Source organism: Mustela nivalis, assembly GCF_964662115.1.
Source record: "Mustela nivalis genome assembly, chromosome: 5".
Classification (NCBI taxonomy): Eukaryota; Metazoa; Chordata; class Mammalia; order Carnivora; family Mustelidae; genus Mustela; species Mustela nivalis.
Window position 1 is genome coordinate 42204469 of NC_139024.1, and position 20629 is coordinate 42225097.

Below are 20629 nucleotides of genomic sequence, written 5' to 3' on the forward strand. Positions count from 1 at the left end.
CTTTTGATAATATGGCATTCATACAGGTAACTAGTTTTGTATTGGCTTGATGATAGTTTTCATAGGCAAAAGATTGGTGGTAGTTTTTTACATCATTAATGCCCTATTTGATTCTTATTTTAGGTACAGCTTTTACAAAGAACTTTGCTTACAAAATAAGTCCATTACCTACGCTTGGACATTTCATTATGATTTTTTATTTAATTTTTACAGTTCACAAGATATACTGTAATATTCAACAGATAATTCATATTCTGCTATCAGTCGTTTTTTACCCAAAATGAAATAATTTGGTTCTGCACGTCTTTCAAATCTATTCATTTACAGGATAAGCTGGTTTTGCAGAATTTAATAAATGAATGTAAGAAGCTATCTGGGAAGGGCAAAGCATCTAGTTCATTCAAAGATCCTGTAATCTTGATATTATTACTGTTTTCTCCCTTGCAGGCCTAAATGGGTTCCATAATCTTATATTGTAGCCCCTCATTATGACAGGTTTTCTTTTTGGCATTCTTATTACCAAAATTAATCTGTTCTGGATTGTTAGGCTGGCTAAATTTTCTATTTCCCGTTTGTTAAATTACTGTGGGAATGGTATCAAGATAACTATGTCCTGAATTTTAAAGGTCTTTTAAGCCTGTTTTCTACATCAGTTGGCTTTCTTTTCTCCCACTCTCTCACAGCCTTTTCTTTTTTCTCTTTTGCTTAGTACCTTTTACACCTAAACTGTGTAGGGGATTTAAATTCCAACCCGGAACTCGGAATGGCGCGCCTTGAATGACGGGAGTCGTAGTTTTCGCGACTCCTCCCTAATCGCTTTTCACGTCGATTCCCTTCCACAGTGAAAAACTACAATTCCCAGAAGCACCTACGGGGGTAGCCACCTCTGTGCGCACGCGCCCTGAGGCCGCAGAATTTGAATCGGCAGCGTTGTTATTGACGCCATATTGGGGCCGGCGGCGGGTGGAATAGTCTTACAGTGGAGGGGGAAGCGGCTGGACGTGTCCGCTTGAGCTCCTACCGCCGCCGCCACCTCGCAATCTCTCCGCATCGACCGCCGCTCTCAAGCTTCTGACCTTACTCGGGCGTATTAGTAGCCTTGTTCCAGCCTCATACTTCACGGGGCTGGTATCGACTTCCGAAGGGAACCGGTCTCAGCGCAGGAGCGCCTCAGGCGCAGCGCAAAGCTCGAACGGACGGCGGGGGCGGCCGGAGCCTCTCCCGGGGGAGCTGAGCCTGAGGAGGCGGAAGAGCCCCTCCACCACTGACGCGGCTGTCGTGAGCGGCCGCCACCGCCCCTCCCGCTCTCTCCCCGGCCGGCCGGGCCACTGCCCCTGCCGCGGAGGCAGCGGCGGCGGCGGCTCTTATCTCGTCACCGGCGCTCCACCACCCGCCTTTCTGCTCTTGAGCCCGTCGGTTAGGCTTTCCTCGAGTCCCCGCTCTTCCCCACTTCCCTCACCCTCCCCTCCCGTCATCCCTCCCCAACCCCACCCGAGCCCGGCCCTCGGCTGCCCCGACCATGGCGTGCGGAGCCACTCTGAAAAGGACTCTGGATTTCGACCCGCTGCTGAGCCCGGCGTCCCCGAAACGGAGGCGATGTGCGCCATTGTCGGCGCCCACCTCGGCTGCTGCCTCTCCGTCGTCGGCGGCCGCCGCCACCGCCGCCTCCTTCTCGGCTGCCGCCGCCTCGCCGCAGAAGTATCTCCGAATGGAGCCATCCCCTTTTGGCGACGTCTCCTCCCGCCTCACCACAGGTGGGACTCGTCGCCGCAGCCGCCGGGGTAGGGTAGAGAACGGGGGTCCCGGGACGCGGAACGCGGCCCCAGGGGTGGGGGTGCCGGACTGGCCCTCCTCCTTAGAAAGTAGAAGAGCGACCACATTTCTTTAAGTTAGGTCCTCCAGCCTCGGCGACACAATAGAAACGGCCTGATGTCAAGGGAGGGGGGGCGTCGGGAGGTGGGGAGGGTAGGGACTGTGTCTTGCCGGGTATTGTGGGGAAGAGGAAGATCCTTTTCTTCGGGCTGAATGACTGGAATTGAGTGTTTCCGTAGTCTGGAGAGCCCCAGCGGAAATGATCAGAGAGGGTGATACTATGCGTAAATTTAGGCGAGAGAAGGGTAACATTTCACCCGAATCTCGATGCCTGTCTCCCTGAATCGATTGGTTGCAGCGATTAACTGTGGGACTGGGTGGTTTGAGGCGAGGCGGCAGCCCCTCCTCCAGTTCAGACATGGCTGATTTTAGTACAGAGGGGGTGGGGAGTGGGGATGGATGTCACTGGGGCGAGATCTAGGCCTGTCATTAATCACCCACAAGAACGCCACTTTGGCTGAGTCAAGACCTGTTTCCCTAGCAGGGTCAACAACAAAGAAAATGCTCTTCCCGAGTGCTGTAATATGATCATCCTGTACATCTAGGCCCTGAGAAACTTGAACTTTTATGAAAAGCGAATTGTATTGAAAATTGGGCCTGAGTAGTTGCTTTCAGTTGGAGGTGCTTTATTTCTCCTCAACAAAGTATGCTGAGGGAGAACAGCCTAGGCCTTGAGAATGATAAAGAAGTCAACCCATGATTTTAAGGGACGTAAGTCTATGCTTTTCCTCTTGAAACATTTCCTGAAAGTGACTATGGGGAAATGCCTTTTGGCTGCTTTGTGTACTGCATGTGTATGCCCAGTTTTTTTTTGTACTTTGAAAATCCTTGTCTGCCCCTGGCACAGTCCTAGGGTAGGCTTTTGTAGACTGGTAGTGTAATCTCTCTTCTTTGTGTGTATAGCATGCAAAGGTTTTATGTTTGAGCCTTTGGTAATAGTATCATCTGCACACAAAGCCTTTTCATAGTTTAAGTGTTTTGTTTTTGTTAACTTTTTAAAAAACTGTGGGCAATACTGCATATTTGGTAACTTCCATTTGGAATTGTTTTGTTCAAGTCAGGTTTTTAAATATCCATCCTCAAATTTTTAAAGACACCTTCAAATGTCTAGACTACCATTTCTGCTAAAATGTTTGACCTAACTTAAGGATATACTATTTTAGAGTTGTAGCGAGTTTTCAGAGTTCTCAGATCATTTTATTTAGTAACTATACCTAAACTGCCTTGTATGTAAAGGCATTCATTGATTTACTGTTAGGCTTTCCATTAAAAAAAGAAACATTCAGTGTTAAGAATGTGCTGGTGATTAGCATTATTTTTAGAGTTTGTCTTTTTAGTCAAATGGTATTGAAAATTAAGTGATACCTAGGAATTTGCACTTACCAACAAATAGGGCCACTTAAAAATAGCCCTGGCTAACTAGCCATAAATTTCAACAGAGCTCATGAATTACTACAGTGTTAAGTTTGGGAGTCAAAGTATATCTCAATGCTGCAATAGTCTTGAGCATATATGGTAAATTAGCCAGGAGCTGTAATACTTGTCTTCAATTTAAAGGGAACTTATTCAGAAAGAATTGTGATCCTTTACAATAATCTGTCATTTCATTGATGCATTTGTAGTATTTGTTAATGCAGTTGGCTCCACATTGTCTCAAATTTCAATTGAATGGACAAAAATTTAGTAAAATGACCGGAGTTACTGAAACTGTTTAATAAGCCTGATGTTTAAAATTCATGTTTTCCAAAATATTGTGGTTTTCTCTTCTTCGAGGTGTTTTTGACATCTGCTCTTGGAAGTTTGATCATATCCTGAACTTTTTTTTTTTTTTTTTTTAAGATTTTACTTATTTATTTGAGAGAGAGCACATGTAGAGGGAGGGGAAGAAGCAGGCTCCCCTAAGAACAGGGAGCCTGATATGGGGCTTGATCCCAGGATCCCAGCATCGTGACCTGAGCCGAAGGCAGACACTTAACTGAGGCACCCAGGTGCCCCCATATCCTGAACTCTTAAAATCACACCCTAAATGATAATTTTGAGTCTGCTAAAAGATAATTTGTTTTTTCAACTGGTTTTTTTGAACCATATTCTGCATGTAATTTAATTTGACTTTGTTTTTAGATGGCCAGCTTGGGCAGGCTCTTGTGTGGTTTTTGTAGTAATACTGTCATAATGGGAGCTGCAGTGTTGTGCAGGTATTGAAGACCTTTTCAGTTTTCATGTCCCCAGTCTTGGAAATAAGTTTTCCAAGCACTTAATTTTAAGATTTTTGTTTTAACAGTGGTGATTCTCAAACTTCACAAGAGTGAATGAATATCTGTGTATCTTCCGCAGAAATAAGTAACGAGGGTTGGAAATGGAAAGTGACTTAACAAAGTTGACATTGCCGGGGACTCTGCGGAAACTTTGTTTTCCTTTCATTTCTGTGAGTTCAAGTCTAGTTTAAACAGTTTAGAACTAGAGTACTCCAGTGAATATTTTTCAGAGCATGCATATAATTTATTGTTTTATCATCGTTCTTTTCTGGATACTTAAATAGTGTGTTTTGACCTGTAAGTGAAATCACGTTGCAGCTTTACTAGTTTCAGGAACTTGGACTGAAACCCTAGTTTATTTTAGTCATCCCAGGAAGGTGATTCCAAAGTTTGACCTGATGACTATTTAAATAATTTAAATCTATATTTTTCAAACCGTTGCAGCTTAATGCCAGGAAAAAGGAAAGGGCTGGCAAAAAAAGTTTTACTGGAACACAGCCATGCTCTTTTTTTTTTTTTTTTCTTTTTTTTTTTTTAAAAGAATGGTCCATTGCAGGCTACAACTGCAGAGCTAGTATTTGTGACAGAAGTATTTTCCCAGAGCTCAGGTATTTACTGTCTGATCCTTTACAGAAAAAGTGTGTCCGCTCCTGCTCTAGGAGGTCGGCAGTAAGGTTTATAATACCCAGGATATGAAAAAGGAAAAGTGAATGGGGGGAGGGCTGGTAAATGGGTTAGGAAAATGAATACTTCTACTAGTAGCTGCATCAGTACTCACCCTCATAATTTAGTTAAAAACAGATTCAGAGTGTTCTGTATACTTCTCCATTGTTTTTTGAAACATCTCAGAATATTATCTCTTAGCCAAAAATTCTCATAACATTCCCAAGAACAAAATTATTTTAATAAAACTGAAATATCCTATTACAAGAGACTGTGTCAGTCAAATCAAACACTTGATTTTTCATAATTGTGTACTGAATGAGGGGTTTGGTATAGAGGTCCTTCTGTTGGTGTCAATGCTTTGGGAGTTTTTTAGGCATTTTTATACACATAGTTTAGGTTACCCATTGCTTTAGTTTGCCTTAGGAATTGAGTTGGATGAAGAGTTAAATTCCTTTGTAAGAACTCATTGTATTTGCTGGAATCTTGCCATTAAAAATGGAAATTGCAGCTTGTGAATGGGGAAGGGTTTACAGGAACTTAGATTGTTCAGTAGACATTGATGCATGCCCGCAAACGGAGACACCAGCTGGCTTAAATGAAGTATAAACGGTTCTAGGCAAACAAATGAGATGTCTGTTGGAGGAGGCAGCATTTCACTTCAGATGTCATTTATATTGAGCCAGAAGTGTTTTTAATATTTTGTGGTTATTTAGACAGCTGTTAAATTGCTTCTAGTTTCTCAGTGGATTTGGCAAATAGACTGTTTTTAATGGTCTTTGTACTTCAGATTTTAAACCTGATATTTTACTTAGGACTGTGTATGTAACTGCAGTTATTTCATATTTCTGTGGAGTATGCATTTAAGAATCGTGTAAGTTTATGGCCTTTAAAAGCAGAGCACAGTTGTTTTCATTACTGAGCTATTTTATTTTGAAAGTAGAAAAATAAAGCTTAATTTGAGCACCGAAACACTTAAGGTAAACATGGCTAGGTCAGAGAGCAGTTAGCCCTTCTTTAGTTATAGATGCTAATAGTTGGTTGCCCCAGAAATAATTTGAAATGTGAAATATTTCTTTAGTTCTTGAATGGCTTTTCAGGAAAAAAAAAATTACACTGTGAAAGTACTCAGATCTTTTACTAAGTGTTTGATGGACCGAGGAGGGCACAAATGATAGGAAATCACTTCTGTTTTAAAAGGTTGTGAACAAGAGATTCTGTGGAGGTGCCTAGTTTTGTGGTATTTTTTCTGTTTGAAAACAAACTCTTGATTCTCCCTCCACTTAAATCAGAATGATAACATGGGTTAGGTTTGGACCGCTTGGATAGGTGGCTCATGAAACTAGATAAAATTGGGGTTCTGGTCTTTTTAAATACCTATAACTAATTAACCAGCAAGTTATGGTCTCTGCAGTCTTTGCATTAACACTGTGACAGTGTTGTTGACTCACAGATGTTGTCTATGCAAATGTGAAACCACAGTGAATTTCTTGCCTTTGAAAAGACTACTTTGAAAAAGTGTGAAGGGTGGAATATTTGTTCAAACCTATATGATCCAGTCTGGCATCAGCAGATAGTAAAGAGATCTGTAACAAATGAATATAGTTCAAGGGGCGCCTGGATGGCTCAGTGGGTTAAGCCTCTGCCTTCGGCTCATGTCCTGATCCCGGGGTCCTGGGATTGAGCCCTGCTTGGCAGGGAGACTCCTTCCCTTCCCCTCTCTCTGCCTGCCTCTGCCTACTTGTGATCTCTGTCAAATAAATAAATAAAATCTTTTAAAAAAATGAATATAGTTCAAGAGATTCATCTTTAATTTTATTGCTCAGCTTAACCAATGTTTCTCAACTTTCAAAACACACCTAGGAAATGTGATCTATCAATATCAGTCTTGTAGCAAAGACTCTTAATAGGAATTGCCCCCTGGATTTTGAGGGGTTATGGTGGGTTATATGGGATTTGTATAATTTGTATGTAACCCCAAAGGTATTCTTATCTGCCTACCTTCCCTCTTAGTTAATGTCTTGCCACAAAGTTTTAAGAGATTTTTGTCAAATTAATTTGTTGAATTAATCAAGCCCTGGCATTTCCCAAGTTTCTTAGAGATGCTGAAGTTTTATTTTTTTTTTTTAAAGACTTTATTTATTTATTTGACAGAGCTCACATGTAGGCAGAGGGGGAAGCAGGTTCCCTACTGAGCAAAGAGCCCGATGCCTGGCTGTATCCCAGAACCCTGAGATCATGATCTGAACGGAAGACAGAGGCTCAACCTACTGAGACACATAGGCACCCCGAGATCCTGAAGTTTAAAAAAAAAATTCTACCCCTTATTCTGTACCAGTTTTTCTTTTTTACATTGTTTTATGACAATATAGCCACAGTATGTGACAACATGTAGATTGTGACCCAAACAAATGAATAGTAATAAGAAATGAAGCAGTTAGTTTTAAGACTAAACAATACTTTTTCTGGTATTTATTTTGGGCATTTTGATTAGAATTTTGCAGTATGCCAGATTGTGTGATCTTTTTTTGTGATGGTAGGCTTATTTTGGTTAGTAGTGGGTTTTTTTGTTTGTTTGTTTAAGAATTTATTTATCGGATATCACAAGTAGGGAGAGAGGCAGGCTGGGGGAGAAGCAGGCTCCCTGCTGAGCAGAGAGCCCCTCAAGGCACTTGACCCCAGGATCCTGACATCATGACCCTAGCCAAAGGCAGAGGCTCAGCCCACTGAGCCACCCAGGCACCCCAGTAGTAGTTTTTAACCTTCCAGCACTAGAAGGACCACTCCTAATATGCTTGTAGTTTGTCTTAAGGTTATAACTTACTTTCCTCCTCCCTTTAAAAAATCATAAGTCATTAGTTTTTGTTTAAAATCATAGGCAGATTTATCCTGAAATGAACTAGTGCTTTGCAACATTTAGGTTTGACTTAATTTTCAGTTTTAGGTCTTCATGTACCTGGCTTTTCTCAACATTATTAAAAATCCAAATATTTACTTCAGAAGTCCCTTGTTCAGGCTTTTATTGAACCTCATTTGAGTTCCAGATAGTGGTTAACCAAAGAGTTTCTCAAGGAACTGATAGTCACCACTGTGGATGCTTTATTAGCTAGCTAAACTTGAATAAAAATACTGTAATCTTTATGTTTTATCGGTGTTATCTCTTTTAATTCCTTGTGGACATTCATCTGCCTAAGCATTATATCCACCTTTGGCACCACAGGTTTTGAAATTGATTTACTAATCGCTTAAAGTGATTGTTTTCTTTAAGCTGAGAGTTGAAGCTTATTGGTTGTTTCTGAAATTGTCTTAATATATGATGTATATTCTAACTTTGGTTTAGCATTCATTTTCATTTCCATTAATGTTAATTCTTTTTTTTTTTTTTTAAAGATTTTATTTATTTATTTGACAGATCACAAGTAGGCAGAGAGGCAGGTAGGGGGGGGGGGGAGCAGGTTCCCTGCTGAGCAGAGAGCCTGATGGCTCGATCTCAGGACCCAGGGATCATGACCTGAGCCAAAGGCAGTGGCTTTAACCCACTGAGCCACCCAGGCGCCCCCATTAATGTTAATTCTTAGAGCACTGCCTCCAAAATTCAAACTAAATGTTGGAGGGGGAGGGGGGATCTGGAAGAATTGATTTTGTTTTGTGTCTTTAAAAAAAAAATATATATATATATATAGATATATATCTATATATCTATATAGATATATATAAAATACATATATTGTTGAACTGATCTAGTAATTGAAAAATAGGATGTAGAGTGGAGGGATGCCAGTAGTGCAGTTAAGTGTCCGACTCTTGGCTTTGGCTCAGATTGTGATCTCAGGGTCCTGAGATTAAGCCCTGCCCACCCACCAGCAGGGAGTGGACTTGAGCTCTCTCTACACTTACCCCCCCCCCCCCCGCCTTGCTAACATATATAACTAAATCTTAAAAAGGAAAGAAGAATGTAGGGTGGAATTTGAAAAATAGCAGAAAGCTAGGTTTTCAAACATTACTGTTCCTAAACTTTGCCTTGTTAGAGAGAATTGCCTTGTTCCTGTTACTAAAATACAATTCTCTGAAAGAAAAACTTTCTAAGTGGTATAATTGCTTAAAAGTACAGGAAGTTTTAGGTTGACATGACAGAACAGGGGAACCTGATGTTCACTGTAACAGCCATCCTTGGCCCAAGGTGAAATGGTACATTATCAGAGGCTGGCACTGTTGTAATCAGTCCTGTATGTGTGGCAGTGCTGACCTACCAATTCAGAATAACTCCCCTTTTTAAAACATTTCTAGTTAGATACAGATGCCTGTCCTAAGAGGAGGCAGTTTAGAGACGTTGAAGTATCCCTTACATAAATATTTGAATGTAACATGAAGATTTTTAAATAATTATTCTCACCAATGATCACAGTTTTAGGGCTCTGGGTAGATGAGTGTTATGCACTGCTTTGGTTACTATTGTTTTATTAGAGTTTGAAGTTTCAGGGTATAAAGTGTCAATAATACTTAGTAGTAATCCCTCTATTCTGACATTCTGATTTTTAAAAACCAGCTTTCCTCCTTGTGGATTTACTGTAATTTAGGTACTCATGGAATATCAGCTAGGTACTGTAGAAATACAATACTGGGGAGGGCAGTAGATGTTGAGCGTAAGCCCTGACATCAGACTTGGCTCTGCCTTGTTCGAGTTGTGTGACCTTTCAGAAGACACTGAAACAAAGCCACATTTTCTTTATCTATACAATAATGCACATGATGACAGTAATACCTGCCTCCTAGGAAGGTTGTGAGGATTAAGAGAACATTTCCTGTCCCTGAGTGCTGAATAAAGTCACAGTGAGGTACCCTCAAATGGGACATTTTATGTTGTCCAGCAGTCCTGTCATTTCAATGAATAACCATGCCTTTAACTTCATGAATAAAATAGAAGCCATCTAATGGCAGCTTCTTCATTTTTCCCAGTACCAATACCACCAATATTTGTGCCTATCCTGTTTTCCTTTTAATATCACTAAGGACGTTTAAATGAGCACTTTACACAGTAAGAGAAGGCTTCCCCTTCTCCGAGGGAAACCTACCTTCTTGATTATTTTTCTCTTTCAACTGGACCTTTGCTTGTGGCTTTAAGTATTGTCAAGACTTCCATTATAAAATAATGAAACATCCTTGTTTTCCTCCAGCAGTCATCCAGATTCTTCCACTTGAAAAACAAATTCAGAAAGCTTTCAAATAGCTCTTGTCAAGTCACCAGTGATTTCCTTGCCTTATCATCAATCCTCATCTTGTTTCACCTTTCTTACAGCATTTATACTGTTCTCCCACTCACTTCTTTTTAAATAACTTTTTTTCCTTCTGTGACAACACTTCACTTTTGATTGCTGTTTTCATCTGCCCATTAAACTTAGGAGTAGCTTAGGTTCTAGTTTCAGCTGCACTCCTCTAGCTTAATTGCTCCATAAACAATCACATGCGTGCTACGGACTTTGTTTTTCACTTACAGATGAAGTTCTAATTGTATATTTATTCAGATCACTCCTCTCAGTTCCGGTCATGGTGAATTGGACCTTTCATTGTTTTATCTTTTTTTTTTTTTTTTAAGATTTTATTTATTTATTTGACAGAGGGAGAGATATCACAAGTAGGCAGAGAGAGGCAGAGAGGGGGAAGGGAAGCAGACTCCCTGCCTAGCAGAGAGCCCGATGTGGGGCTCATTGATTCCAGGACTCTGGGATCATGACCTGAGTGTAAGGCAGAGGCTTTAACCCACACTGAGCCACCCAGGTGCCCCTATTGTTTTACCTTTCCAGAAGCCATTGCTTCCCCCAGAAGTCAGGATTTTTGTGGAATGTGTTGACTTTTAAATATTCACAGCTAATTTATACACTATAGGGGTTAAACAAAAGATATCTGTGGACTTCCAGTCACTGGCTTCTGGTATGAAAGGTAGTCTTAATTGCTTTTTTTAAAGCAGATGTAATAGAAAAGTAAATGCATTTGTTCACTGTCAATCACATAACATGAATTTCATATTTTAAGGAAGATGTTTTAGGAAAAATGAATCAATATATATTTCATGTAATGAGTAAGTTTACTTTGATTTACAATCAAGTTTAAATTGTTTATAGAGTATTTTCTTGCTAGAGAGGGGCATGTCTAATTTTGAACTACGAAAGCCATGCGGGTTACAACGGCAAATATTTTTGTACTTGAAATGGTCTGCTGTTACTGCTTTCTTTCTTCCATTTCCCACTTTTTGATTGTCATAGTGGGGGAGTTATTATTTGAAGGAGGGGATAGAATCATGAATGCCCATAGTTCCTAGGCAAGTAATGAAAATGAGTGAAGTAAACTGCATGGGAATTCATGAATTCCAACATTGCTACTGATCTGCAGCATCACCTGGAAACACAGTGGAAGTGCAGAATTTCAGGCTCCATCCCTCCTCATCTACAGTTTGAGTCCCTGGGTGATGTTGTATGCTTTAAAGTTTTAGAAGCATTTGAGAATTTCTGCCTGAAAGATAGCAGCCATTGTTCAGCTGAATTTTGTACATAGTCCAGTTTTCCTCTCTCCTTTTTTTTTTAAGATTTTATTTATTTATTTGACAGACAAAGATCACAAGCAGGCAGAGAGGCAGACAGAGAGAGAGAGGAGGAAGCAGGCTCCCCGCAGAGCAGAGAGCCCGATGTGGGGCTCGATCCTAGGACCCTGGGATCATGACCTGAGCCGAAGGCAGAGGCTTTAACCCATTGAGCCACCCAGGCGCCCCACCAGTTTTCTTCTCTTAACAGTAGCGCAGAAATCTGACTTTTAACTAAAATCATGAACTTTTTAAATGTTGGCATAAATTCATACTTCTTTTTAAAAAGAAGCTTATTCAGGCCAGACGTGTCTTTGGGCTCAATTTACCCTGTGTATCATCAGCTGGTTTCCAGGTAAACTATAAATATAGGGTGTGTGTGTGTGTGTGTGTGTGTGTGTGTGTGGTGTGTGTGTGTGTGTGTGTGTGTGTGTGTGTGTGTGTGTGTGTCTTTTAATACGTAGTTGTAGGAGATGGGTTTGTTCTTCATCCTGATTGTGGTGCCCTAGAGTCCTCAAGGAATCAGCTATCTGTCCTTCTGGACCTTACCTTGTTGTCAGGGCCATGATTAACTGTAATAGAAGCTAGACTATATGTTTTCTGTAGTATGTATATTTTTGGTTTGGGATGGTTCAATTTCCCCTTTTTCTTCCCTGTTTACTGCTTTTTTGGTTTTCTTAGATTGTAAGCTATTTGGGAAGATACTTAAAGATAGTAAAGAGCTAAACAATAAAAGCAACAAACTTAATATAGTCCCTTAAAATCTGGTGTAATAGAAAATAGAGATATGAAACAATAATTACTGGATATCAGGGAGGAACCTCCTGCTGCATGAGCGTTGTTGGACTCCATGCATTAGTGACTCCCACTGTGCAGTTAATTTGTAAAATTTATACTTAGACCTGTAGCGTTTTAACAGATTGAGTCATCTATTTCAAGTAAGTAATCATTGGCTATTATAGTACCAGTGAAATCCTAGAATTTGACCTGTAGTGATTATGATTTTTCTTCCTCTTATGGGAGATAAATGAATGCCTCTTTACAGTAAAATATTATATATTGTAAGCTTAGAATCTAAGTTGCTTCTGAAGCATTGTAGATAATACTCTAATGTTGATATAATTGTGTGCAGGTATATTATGCTTATTAGGATCCATGTTAATCCAAATAGAAATTAAAACTCTAGATATAATTTGACAGTCTTGTGTTAAAATTTGGTTCCAGGTCCCTTTGATGTAGTAGTAATTTTAAAGTGAATTAAAAATGCCATCAACTCATTCTTTTTAGTTAGGTAGCTCTTGGCTGAGTAAGAAAATTGTCCTTAAGATTCCTTCAAGGAGAACATAACTATTTTAGATTTCTGGACAGATAGCCTGGAAAATAATTTATTTATAAAGATGGGCCTCCATAGCAGCTGTTAATTGTGTATGTTTTAATTTCTAAAGTAGACATGGCAGTGTCTAGTATGTAGTTCAGAAATCTAGATTTGGTTTGTTACTTTATTTGGGGCAGTTGCTTATTTTTATGTGTTAATGGCTCCTGCAGGTTTTCAGTACTTAATGTGTACAGGTTTTCCATTTCATTTGTGTCCATGCCTAAAACTGATGATCTTTAATGATCAATTAATTTTTTAAAAATATTTTATTTGTCAGAGAGAGAGAGGACACAAGCAGGGAGAGCAGCAGGCGGAGGGAGAAGCAGGCTCTCCCTGCTGTGAGCTCAAGAGCCCAATGCAGACGCTGGACTCCATCCCAGGACTCTGGGATCATGACCTGAGCCAAAAGCAGATGCTGAGCCACTCAGGTGTCCCTATTTTATTTTTAATCCCACTGTTTGGGTTATCTTTCTAGATGAAGTTTACTTCATTTTTTTCCAAAGATACTCCATAAAGAAATGGCCTGTAAGGTACAAAAATGTCTTCTTACATTCCTCAACTTAAAGCTGTTAATGAGACCTATTATCTTTGATTTACTAATTATGTCAGTAGGAAAAGGGCAAGTCTGTGCAGGTCTGGAGCAGAAGTTTAGTTTCACATATCACAGATCTTTTTTTTTTTTTTTTTTTTTTAATATCTTATTTATTTGACACAGAGATCACAAGTAGGCAGAGAGGGGGAAGCGGACTCTTCAACTGCTCAACAGAGAGCCTGATGTGGGGCTTGATCCCAGGACCCTGAGATCATGAACGAAGGCAGAGGCTTAACCCACTGAGCCACTCAGGCACCCCCATGTCACAGATTTTTAGATATTTTATGGACTATATTCTAGAAAGGCATTTGCTTCTAATTCGTATTCCTCCCTTTGCTCTGAGTTTCATCTTGTTGCTGTTTCTCTTATCTGTGTCAACCGTTATTAATCCCATCAACTGCTTTCTTCTGTTTGTATTAACCTTATTGTGCCCATTGCTTAGTAATCAGTGGCAACCAAGAAGAACAAAACAGTTTGGGAGTAGGCTTAATGTTGCCACAAGGCTAGGCTTTTTCTTTTCACATTTACCTAGGTACTTTGCTGTTTTTGTTTCTTTTTTAAAACATTCCAAAGGAATAAGTGCTGGCTCATTGATAATCTCTCACCTGCTAAGGAGAATTTTATTGGCAATCTTAATGGCATTTGCTAAGTACGGGAATGAAAATGCCTACAGAATTTGTCACAGAATTTGTGGATACGTTCATGTAGACCTAATACAGTGGAAGAAAGTCTTATAGTATTTTATGGTAAAAGGAGGATATAGTTTTTAGGATTTTGAAAAGGCATAAAACAGGCATTTGTGGTGTAATTTGTTATGACAATAACTGTATTTTGCTCTGAATTTGTTGTAAATTCAGTCTATGCACATAAACCAAATAGGAAGTTTGCATTATTAAAACTGGAATGTGCAACTGATGTATAAATGAAGCTTCATTTGACTTTCTCTTTAATGGAGCATAAATTGTGTTGGCAACACCGTGTCAGATACTTCATGTACTTGGGATAAAAATGTCACTTTCCAGTTTGATTAGAGATGGCTAAATTTAAGTAGTTTAAAACTAAGTAGACATAAGAACTTAATTGATGAACAGCAGAAGACTTTTATCCAGCTGGCATAAGAAGCAACTTCAGTCAGCCAGGTATCTAGGTTGAGTTTAGAATGTAACTTGTGGAAAATTTCTTGAATATTCTTGGAAAAAGAAAATTTTCCAAGGAAAAAGAAAAAAAAATTTCTTGGGAATTTATCTAAAAAAATGACATTTATCTGATTGATGTCCCCTCAGAGCCTTCTCTCTCAAAACCCATAGAAGTTCTTCTTACTAGACAAACAATGTGATGGGAGAAAAGAGATGAGAATTAAGTATATATGTAAGAAAAGCACCAGTATTAAATTTTTTTTAAGGATTAGTTTCATCTTACATAAATTTTTAGCCTTCAGCTGAGTTTTCAGGTCATTTTTAAATTAACATATTATAGAATTGATTGCTAAAATTTATAAATCACTTTATTACCTGATCATTTTTGTTTAATTTTGCTTTGGATTGGGATTAATAAATATAGGATGTGGTTTCACATGGATAATATTGTCTAGGAGATGGGGTGGTGAGAAAGTCTGTTTCAAGGGAAGTACATTTGAATCTCAAGGAGGGATTTTCTAGAGAGTCTAAATGGTAACTGTTTTGACTTAGAACTCTCTTTAAAATGAACCATACTCACCTAAAGGATATGCTTGATAGGATTTTACTGGTTTGGATGATCGTGGTCGAAGATAATGGCACTATGGTTATAGTGGTCCTTAGTGAGTACCAGTTATGTACCAATCCCTTTACATGGGCTGTAAAAGAGTCAGAACAAAACTTTTTGCTGTTAATACTGTAATAGTCACTGGTTCTGCTGAGTTCAATATTAATGGCCATGACAAATTTAATGTATGATAATTTATTATTTCCCACCCACTCTCATTTTGTTGACCTACTTGCTGTCAGTTCTGACTGGTTTGTGCTTGTATATACATAGTGCTCCCCACTTCTAATTATTTATGGTCTTTGAGAAGACTGTTTAACAGTTCTGTGTGATGAGTAAGGGGCCTTTGAATTTGGGATTTTTAAGAATCTGAGTGAACTAAAGTAAACTAGAAGTTCACAAGACTCCCTTATCTTTACTTTTAATGAAAAGCTTAAATTTATCTTTTGCTAATCAGTGCTGAGAAAGAATGGTATTACAGAATAGCTGAGTTCCGGGTGGTGTGTATGTGCTGTTTCTGAATGAGTCCCCCCATTAATGTTGAAACAAATTCTTTGAGAGCATCAGTTTTCTGGATATTACTTGAAGAGAGTATGTTCAGTGAATTAATTGTACTAAGTAATTGTTGGATACCCATCCTTTTTAAAAAATTCATAGTTTTTTTCTTGCCCCCAATTTTTTTTCTAGAACAAATTCTGTACAACATAAAACAAGAGTATAAACGCATGCAGAAGAGAAGACATTTAGAAACTAGTTTCCAACAGACAGATCCATGTTGTACTTCTGAGGCACAACCACATGCATTTCTCCTCAGTGGACCAGCTTCACCAGGTAATAAGAAACTTAGTAAGTGAAAGGAAATGTTATTTCATATGGGAAAAGGTGATTAAAGTTGTTTTTAATCACTCAAGCTTCTGTTTCTCCCCATTGGTTTTTAAAAAATATTTATAAAATAATTTATGATCTCTTAGAATATGGCACAAATTAAGTACTTGGTACCTGGATATAATTTTCCCCTAGTGGACTTCCCCATAAGTGATATGACTTGTAGCCTTCATTAAAGAAAAAAATACTAACAAAATACCATGTATTTCTCTGTTAAGTATTGATCTACCTTGCCATGGTTGAATACTATGCTATTTTACGGACTTCCCATAATTATTTAACCATTAATGAAGATAATCAGACTGAATTTCTGGTATTAAAAGCATTTACAAAAATGTCCGTGTACATGTACCCTCACACACTTGTTGTATTAGGATAGATTCTCAGAGGTGAAAAGTGGCTCTTATCTTCAGCAAAATTCTCAGCAGAATAGAAAAACATTCAGGGGCTGCTGGCTGTCTCAGTAGGTAGAGCATTCACCTCTTGCGAGCTCCATGTTCGGGGTAGAGTTTATTTAAAAGAAAAAAAAAACAACACACACAACATTCAGAAGCTATAAAATAGTCAAATAAAATTAGATTAGAAGACGTATAATTGTTCAAAACTAAATTCTGCAGTACTTACGGGTGAAATGTTAGGGGAGGTGAGAGTAGAGACTTGACTTAAATCAGCAGGAAACTGAAGTTCATCATCATTCTTTTAGTCCGTTTACTTTGATCAATTAACTGGCAGCCACAACTAACAAAGCTAGGAATTTGAAAGTAAAGATAGCCTTCATAGTTCTAGATTAAAGCTGGTGTACTTTATCTTGTGATAGCTCTAACAAGCATAATTAACTGGTCCCAGCCAGGTAGGTTTCAAAAAACAAGTGAAAAGAGGAAAATGGATAGATACACATAGTAGGGCTATTGATAGCAAATATGTGTATTTGAGTTTGTATAAAAATATTTGCAGCATTGTTAAAATGGATGTGTGATGTCATAATCCTGAGTCCTCAAAACATTAATTTCTCAGATATTCTTTTCAATAAACGAAGAATGATGTTTTTGGAAAATCAGAGTCCTTTAGTACTTTAAGAGGAATGCATTCTGAAGAAATCTTGTATATCAAGTATCACTATCTGATTATGATGTGGCTGTTTGATTAATAATCTTTAAGGACTCTGAACCATAAAATTTAATGTTGAATATTAGGAACATATTCTCAGTATTTATTTTTACCAAGCAGTCTCCTAGCTGTTATCATTAATTAAAAAACAAAAACTTTCTTAAGTTTTCTATCTTGTACTTTTCTCCAGTCATCTTCAGACTTTTTACCTTATAATTTGATCACATACATTTTGCTTTGTTTAGATTTCTAGAGTTGTAAGCTGCTGATAGGACTAAATCTGTTTTAAGACTACTGATAGAAAATGCTTTTAGAACACTGGAAAGATCCAAATGAAACATCTTTGGTTAGAAGGTACTTTTTATGATGGCTCTAAATCATGTGCTCTTTCTGTTCATGTTTTACATAGGGACTTCATCTGCAGCATCCTCCCCATTAAAAAAAGAACAGCCCTTATTCACTCTACGGCAGGTTGGGATGATCTGTGAACGTTTGTTGAAAGAACGTGAAGAGAAAGTTCGAGAAGAGTATGAAGAAATATTGAACACAAAACTTGCAGGTATGAGATGAGCTTATTTTGGACTCTTCCAGAAGCTCACTGTAAGAAATGCATTATTTTCCACGGTCCTTAATGTCAAATCATTACCTTTTCTATCCACTGGTTACAGTATGTTTTCTAAGAACCAGTTGAATTTCAGTTCAAGAAAGGAAATGAACCTTCCTGTAGCTCCTGGTCCTTCTTAGTGACCTCAGGAAATACTGTTAGTTAACTTTGCAGATCAGCAACAGTATTAATGTGAACTGGATTTTTCCTTTGATATTCTGTGCTAAAAACTTGACTTTGGCTACTTACCTCAGTTTTGTTTTGGATTTTTAGACTATATCTTTCATGGTAACTTTCCCATCAGCCTAGACACATTTATTGTATATGGTCAATTAATTAGGATTTTTATTCCCAATTTTTTAAGCCAGACACTACTGGGTATTGTAAGTATAAGCTTTATTCTAAGTTGTTAAATGAAGGTGCTAATATAGGCAAGGGAATTTGCTTAGTTATGTAACATTTTTTACTGTGACATCTCATTAGGTTACCATGTGGATGTTTTTAGACATACTTTGTTAAGCTTTTGTTTTCCTGTTTCCTCTAATTGCAGGAAACTGCCATTCATAGATCACTTAAACTTTCAGAGTAGAAAGATACCTTTTTATTTCAAATCCTTTATTTTTAATAGGTTAAGAAAAGGTTAAGAGGGCCAATCTATACATGAGATCATGTGATTTGGACTAAAATGCAGTTTTTCTGACCAAGTTCTGCTCTTTCTGGTAGCACTACTATTATTATTTCTGAGGTTAGGTGTCTGATTCAGAGGACCAACTTATTTGTTTCACTGTACATACTAGATTTTTCAGTTTATCTGGCTCTAATATACTGGAGAGTATATTTTGCAAATCATGTAATTGATATGTACCTTTATTTATAGAACAATATGATGCATTTGTGAAGTTTACGCATGATCAGATAATGCGACGATATGGAGAACAGCCTGCTAGTTGTAAGTATTTAATCTTTTTAAAAAAGTTTTTTATTTTTTTATTAACATATAATGTATTATTAGCCCCAGGGGTACAGGTCTGTGAATTGCCAGGTTTACACACTTCACAGCACTCACCATAGCACATGCCTTCCCCAGTGTCCATAACCCAACCACCCTCTCCCTACCCCCCCACCCCAGTATTTCATCTTAGAACTGAATGCAAAACCATCTTTTAAAAGAGAAGACATTTGCTATAATTACCTACATACTCAAAAGAATTTAACAGAAAATCATGGAGAAAAAGGGTGGTGGAAATAGGCAGTAAAATTTTACTAAGGTTTATTTTTGGTTACTTTAATATCTAGGGTGGTGTTGGGATGAAGATCTGGTATGTCTTTGAATTTTGACCTGGACTTTGCACTAATTTTCCTTTTCCTCCCCCTTTAGATGTTTCATGAATCACGTTTTCTGCATTTGTGGGCTGCCTGTTCCTTGTTGAGTTGTTGCAAGAGGTCCTAATTATGACATGCAGCAATGCCAATAACCCCCTGTGAATACAGGTTATTTCAAGCTTTCGTCAGTGGCAACCACTCTTAGGCAGCAACTGGTTTTGGAAATTTCCCTGATGTCAGTACCATCTGGATGTGGACCTTTGCTACCTGTATTAATGCCAGTGGCCTCATTTGCTGTATCATTACAATTTGGCTTCTTATATTAATATGTTTGAAAAGGATTAAAGCTGGTATTCTAAGAACATGCCCTTCACTGGTTGTGTAAATAAAACTGTAGAATGACACTTCAGATGAAGTTAGTGTGATTTTAATTGTGCACTACAACCAAGCTGTAACCAGTTATTAATAATTTAGAATGTAATCCCAGAACATTATTAAGCAAATAGCCTACAGTACTTGCTGTGAAATAGTGAAGGAGGGAGGGCGTTTCTGTATTCCAGGACTTCTTGGGGTTTCAGAAAGGGTTTCTAGGATTTTTTTTTTCTTTTCTTATTTTGGGGTAGTTTTTATTTATTCTATCAGTCTTTTTAAACAAATGTTTATTGCTGCATTTTTTTTTTCCCCCAGTGTGTCATTGTTTTATTGCCCTTGTAGTACTGGAATATAGTTGGAAGAATAAAACATTTACGTCTAATCTGCTTTAATGTATAGATGGGTAGTATTTGAATAAAGCCAGTGTTTTAAATGTAAGCATTTTCCAGAAATCAATGAAGTTAATTTTCCAATAAGATTTAAAAATCTTTTCATATACCAAATAATCTAAGTTATGAGTGCTATTTTCAAAAACTGAGTTCTGATTCCAAATTGCTTATAACTGACTTCATGATAGAATGTTACATAATCAGTTTTAACAGCTATAGGATTTTTACCTCCAAGAGAGCAGTATAATCCAAGTCTGTTTTTTAAAGGATGATAGATGAAAGCACGATTCAGCACATTTAATTCCCTTTCCAAAGATAGCTTTGTTATAATGAAGTGAGCAAAAAATGCTTTAGTGATTTCTTTTGTTGAATTCTTCTAGCATATTTCCACTAATTAAACCAATCACAAATGTACTAGGGCATATATATTTATAATTGACCTAATTAGTGGGGGGAAAAAGGATTGTTTTGCCTTTTTAATTTTGGTGATTATACTTAACCAATTCTTTTGTTTAAACAAGGCCAGGGCTTGAGGGCTTTCACAAGTTGCTCAGATAATTCGTATGCCCATCAAGTGCTCGAGAAACATTGGTACAGTGCAGGGTGGCCATAAATAAGGTAGATAATTGTACCTAGTTTTAATGGACTAATTGAGATTCTCAGCTTTGGCACTACTGAGAGTTTGGGCCAGATCACTGTGGTGGGAGTCCTACTGTGCATTAAAGGATTAGTTTAGCAGTATCTCTGGCCTCTACCACTAGATGCCAGTAGCACCCTCCAACCTGTGACAACCACAGATAAACTTCCAGATATACTGCCAATGTCGAAGGCTGAGGAAGGAAACAGTCCCTGGTATTTATAGGGGAATGCACGCA

The 20629-nt window shown here is 38.2% G+C and overlaps 1 protein-coding gene across 2 annotated transcripts; it reads left to right on the plus strand.

The window, feature by feature from the left end:
* Window positions 1–916: 916 nt before the first annotated feature.
* Window positions 917–19402, plus strand: AKIRIN2 (akirin 2). 2 transcript variants are annotated; one of them, XM_082730622.1, is made up of 5 exons: window positions 917–1754; window positions 15762–15905; window positions 17476–17625; window positions 18548–18619; window positions 19049–19402. In XM_082730622.1, the coding sequence occupies exons 1-5, from the start codon at window positions 1520–1522 to the stop codon at window positions 19057–19059; spliced, it is 612 nt and encodes a 203-aa protein (XP_082586748.1). In that variant the 5' UTR covers window positions 917–1519; the 3' UTR covers window positions 19060–19402. The 2 variants fall into 2 exon arrangements, with proteins under 2 accessions (XP_082586748.1, XP_082586747.1); XM_082730621.1 differs by having other exon boundaries at window positions 1317–1781.
* Window positions 19403–20629: the final 1227 nt, after the last annotated feature.

Bases quoted from the DNA above. Each gene is read 5' to 3' on its own strand.
- AKIRIN2 (XM_082730621.1), top strand. From the start codon at position 1,520: ATGGCGTGCGGAGCCACTCTGAAAAGGACTCTGGATTTCGACCCGCTG. The intron at 1,782-15,761 runs GTAGGGTAGAGA...TTTTTTTTCTAG, and splicing joins TCGTCGCCGCAGCCGCCGGG to AACAAATTCTGTACAACATA. The intron at 17,626-18,547 runs GTATGAGATGAG...CTTTATTTATAG, and splicing joins ATTGAACACAAAACTTGCAG to AACAATATGATGCATTTGTG.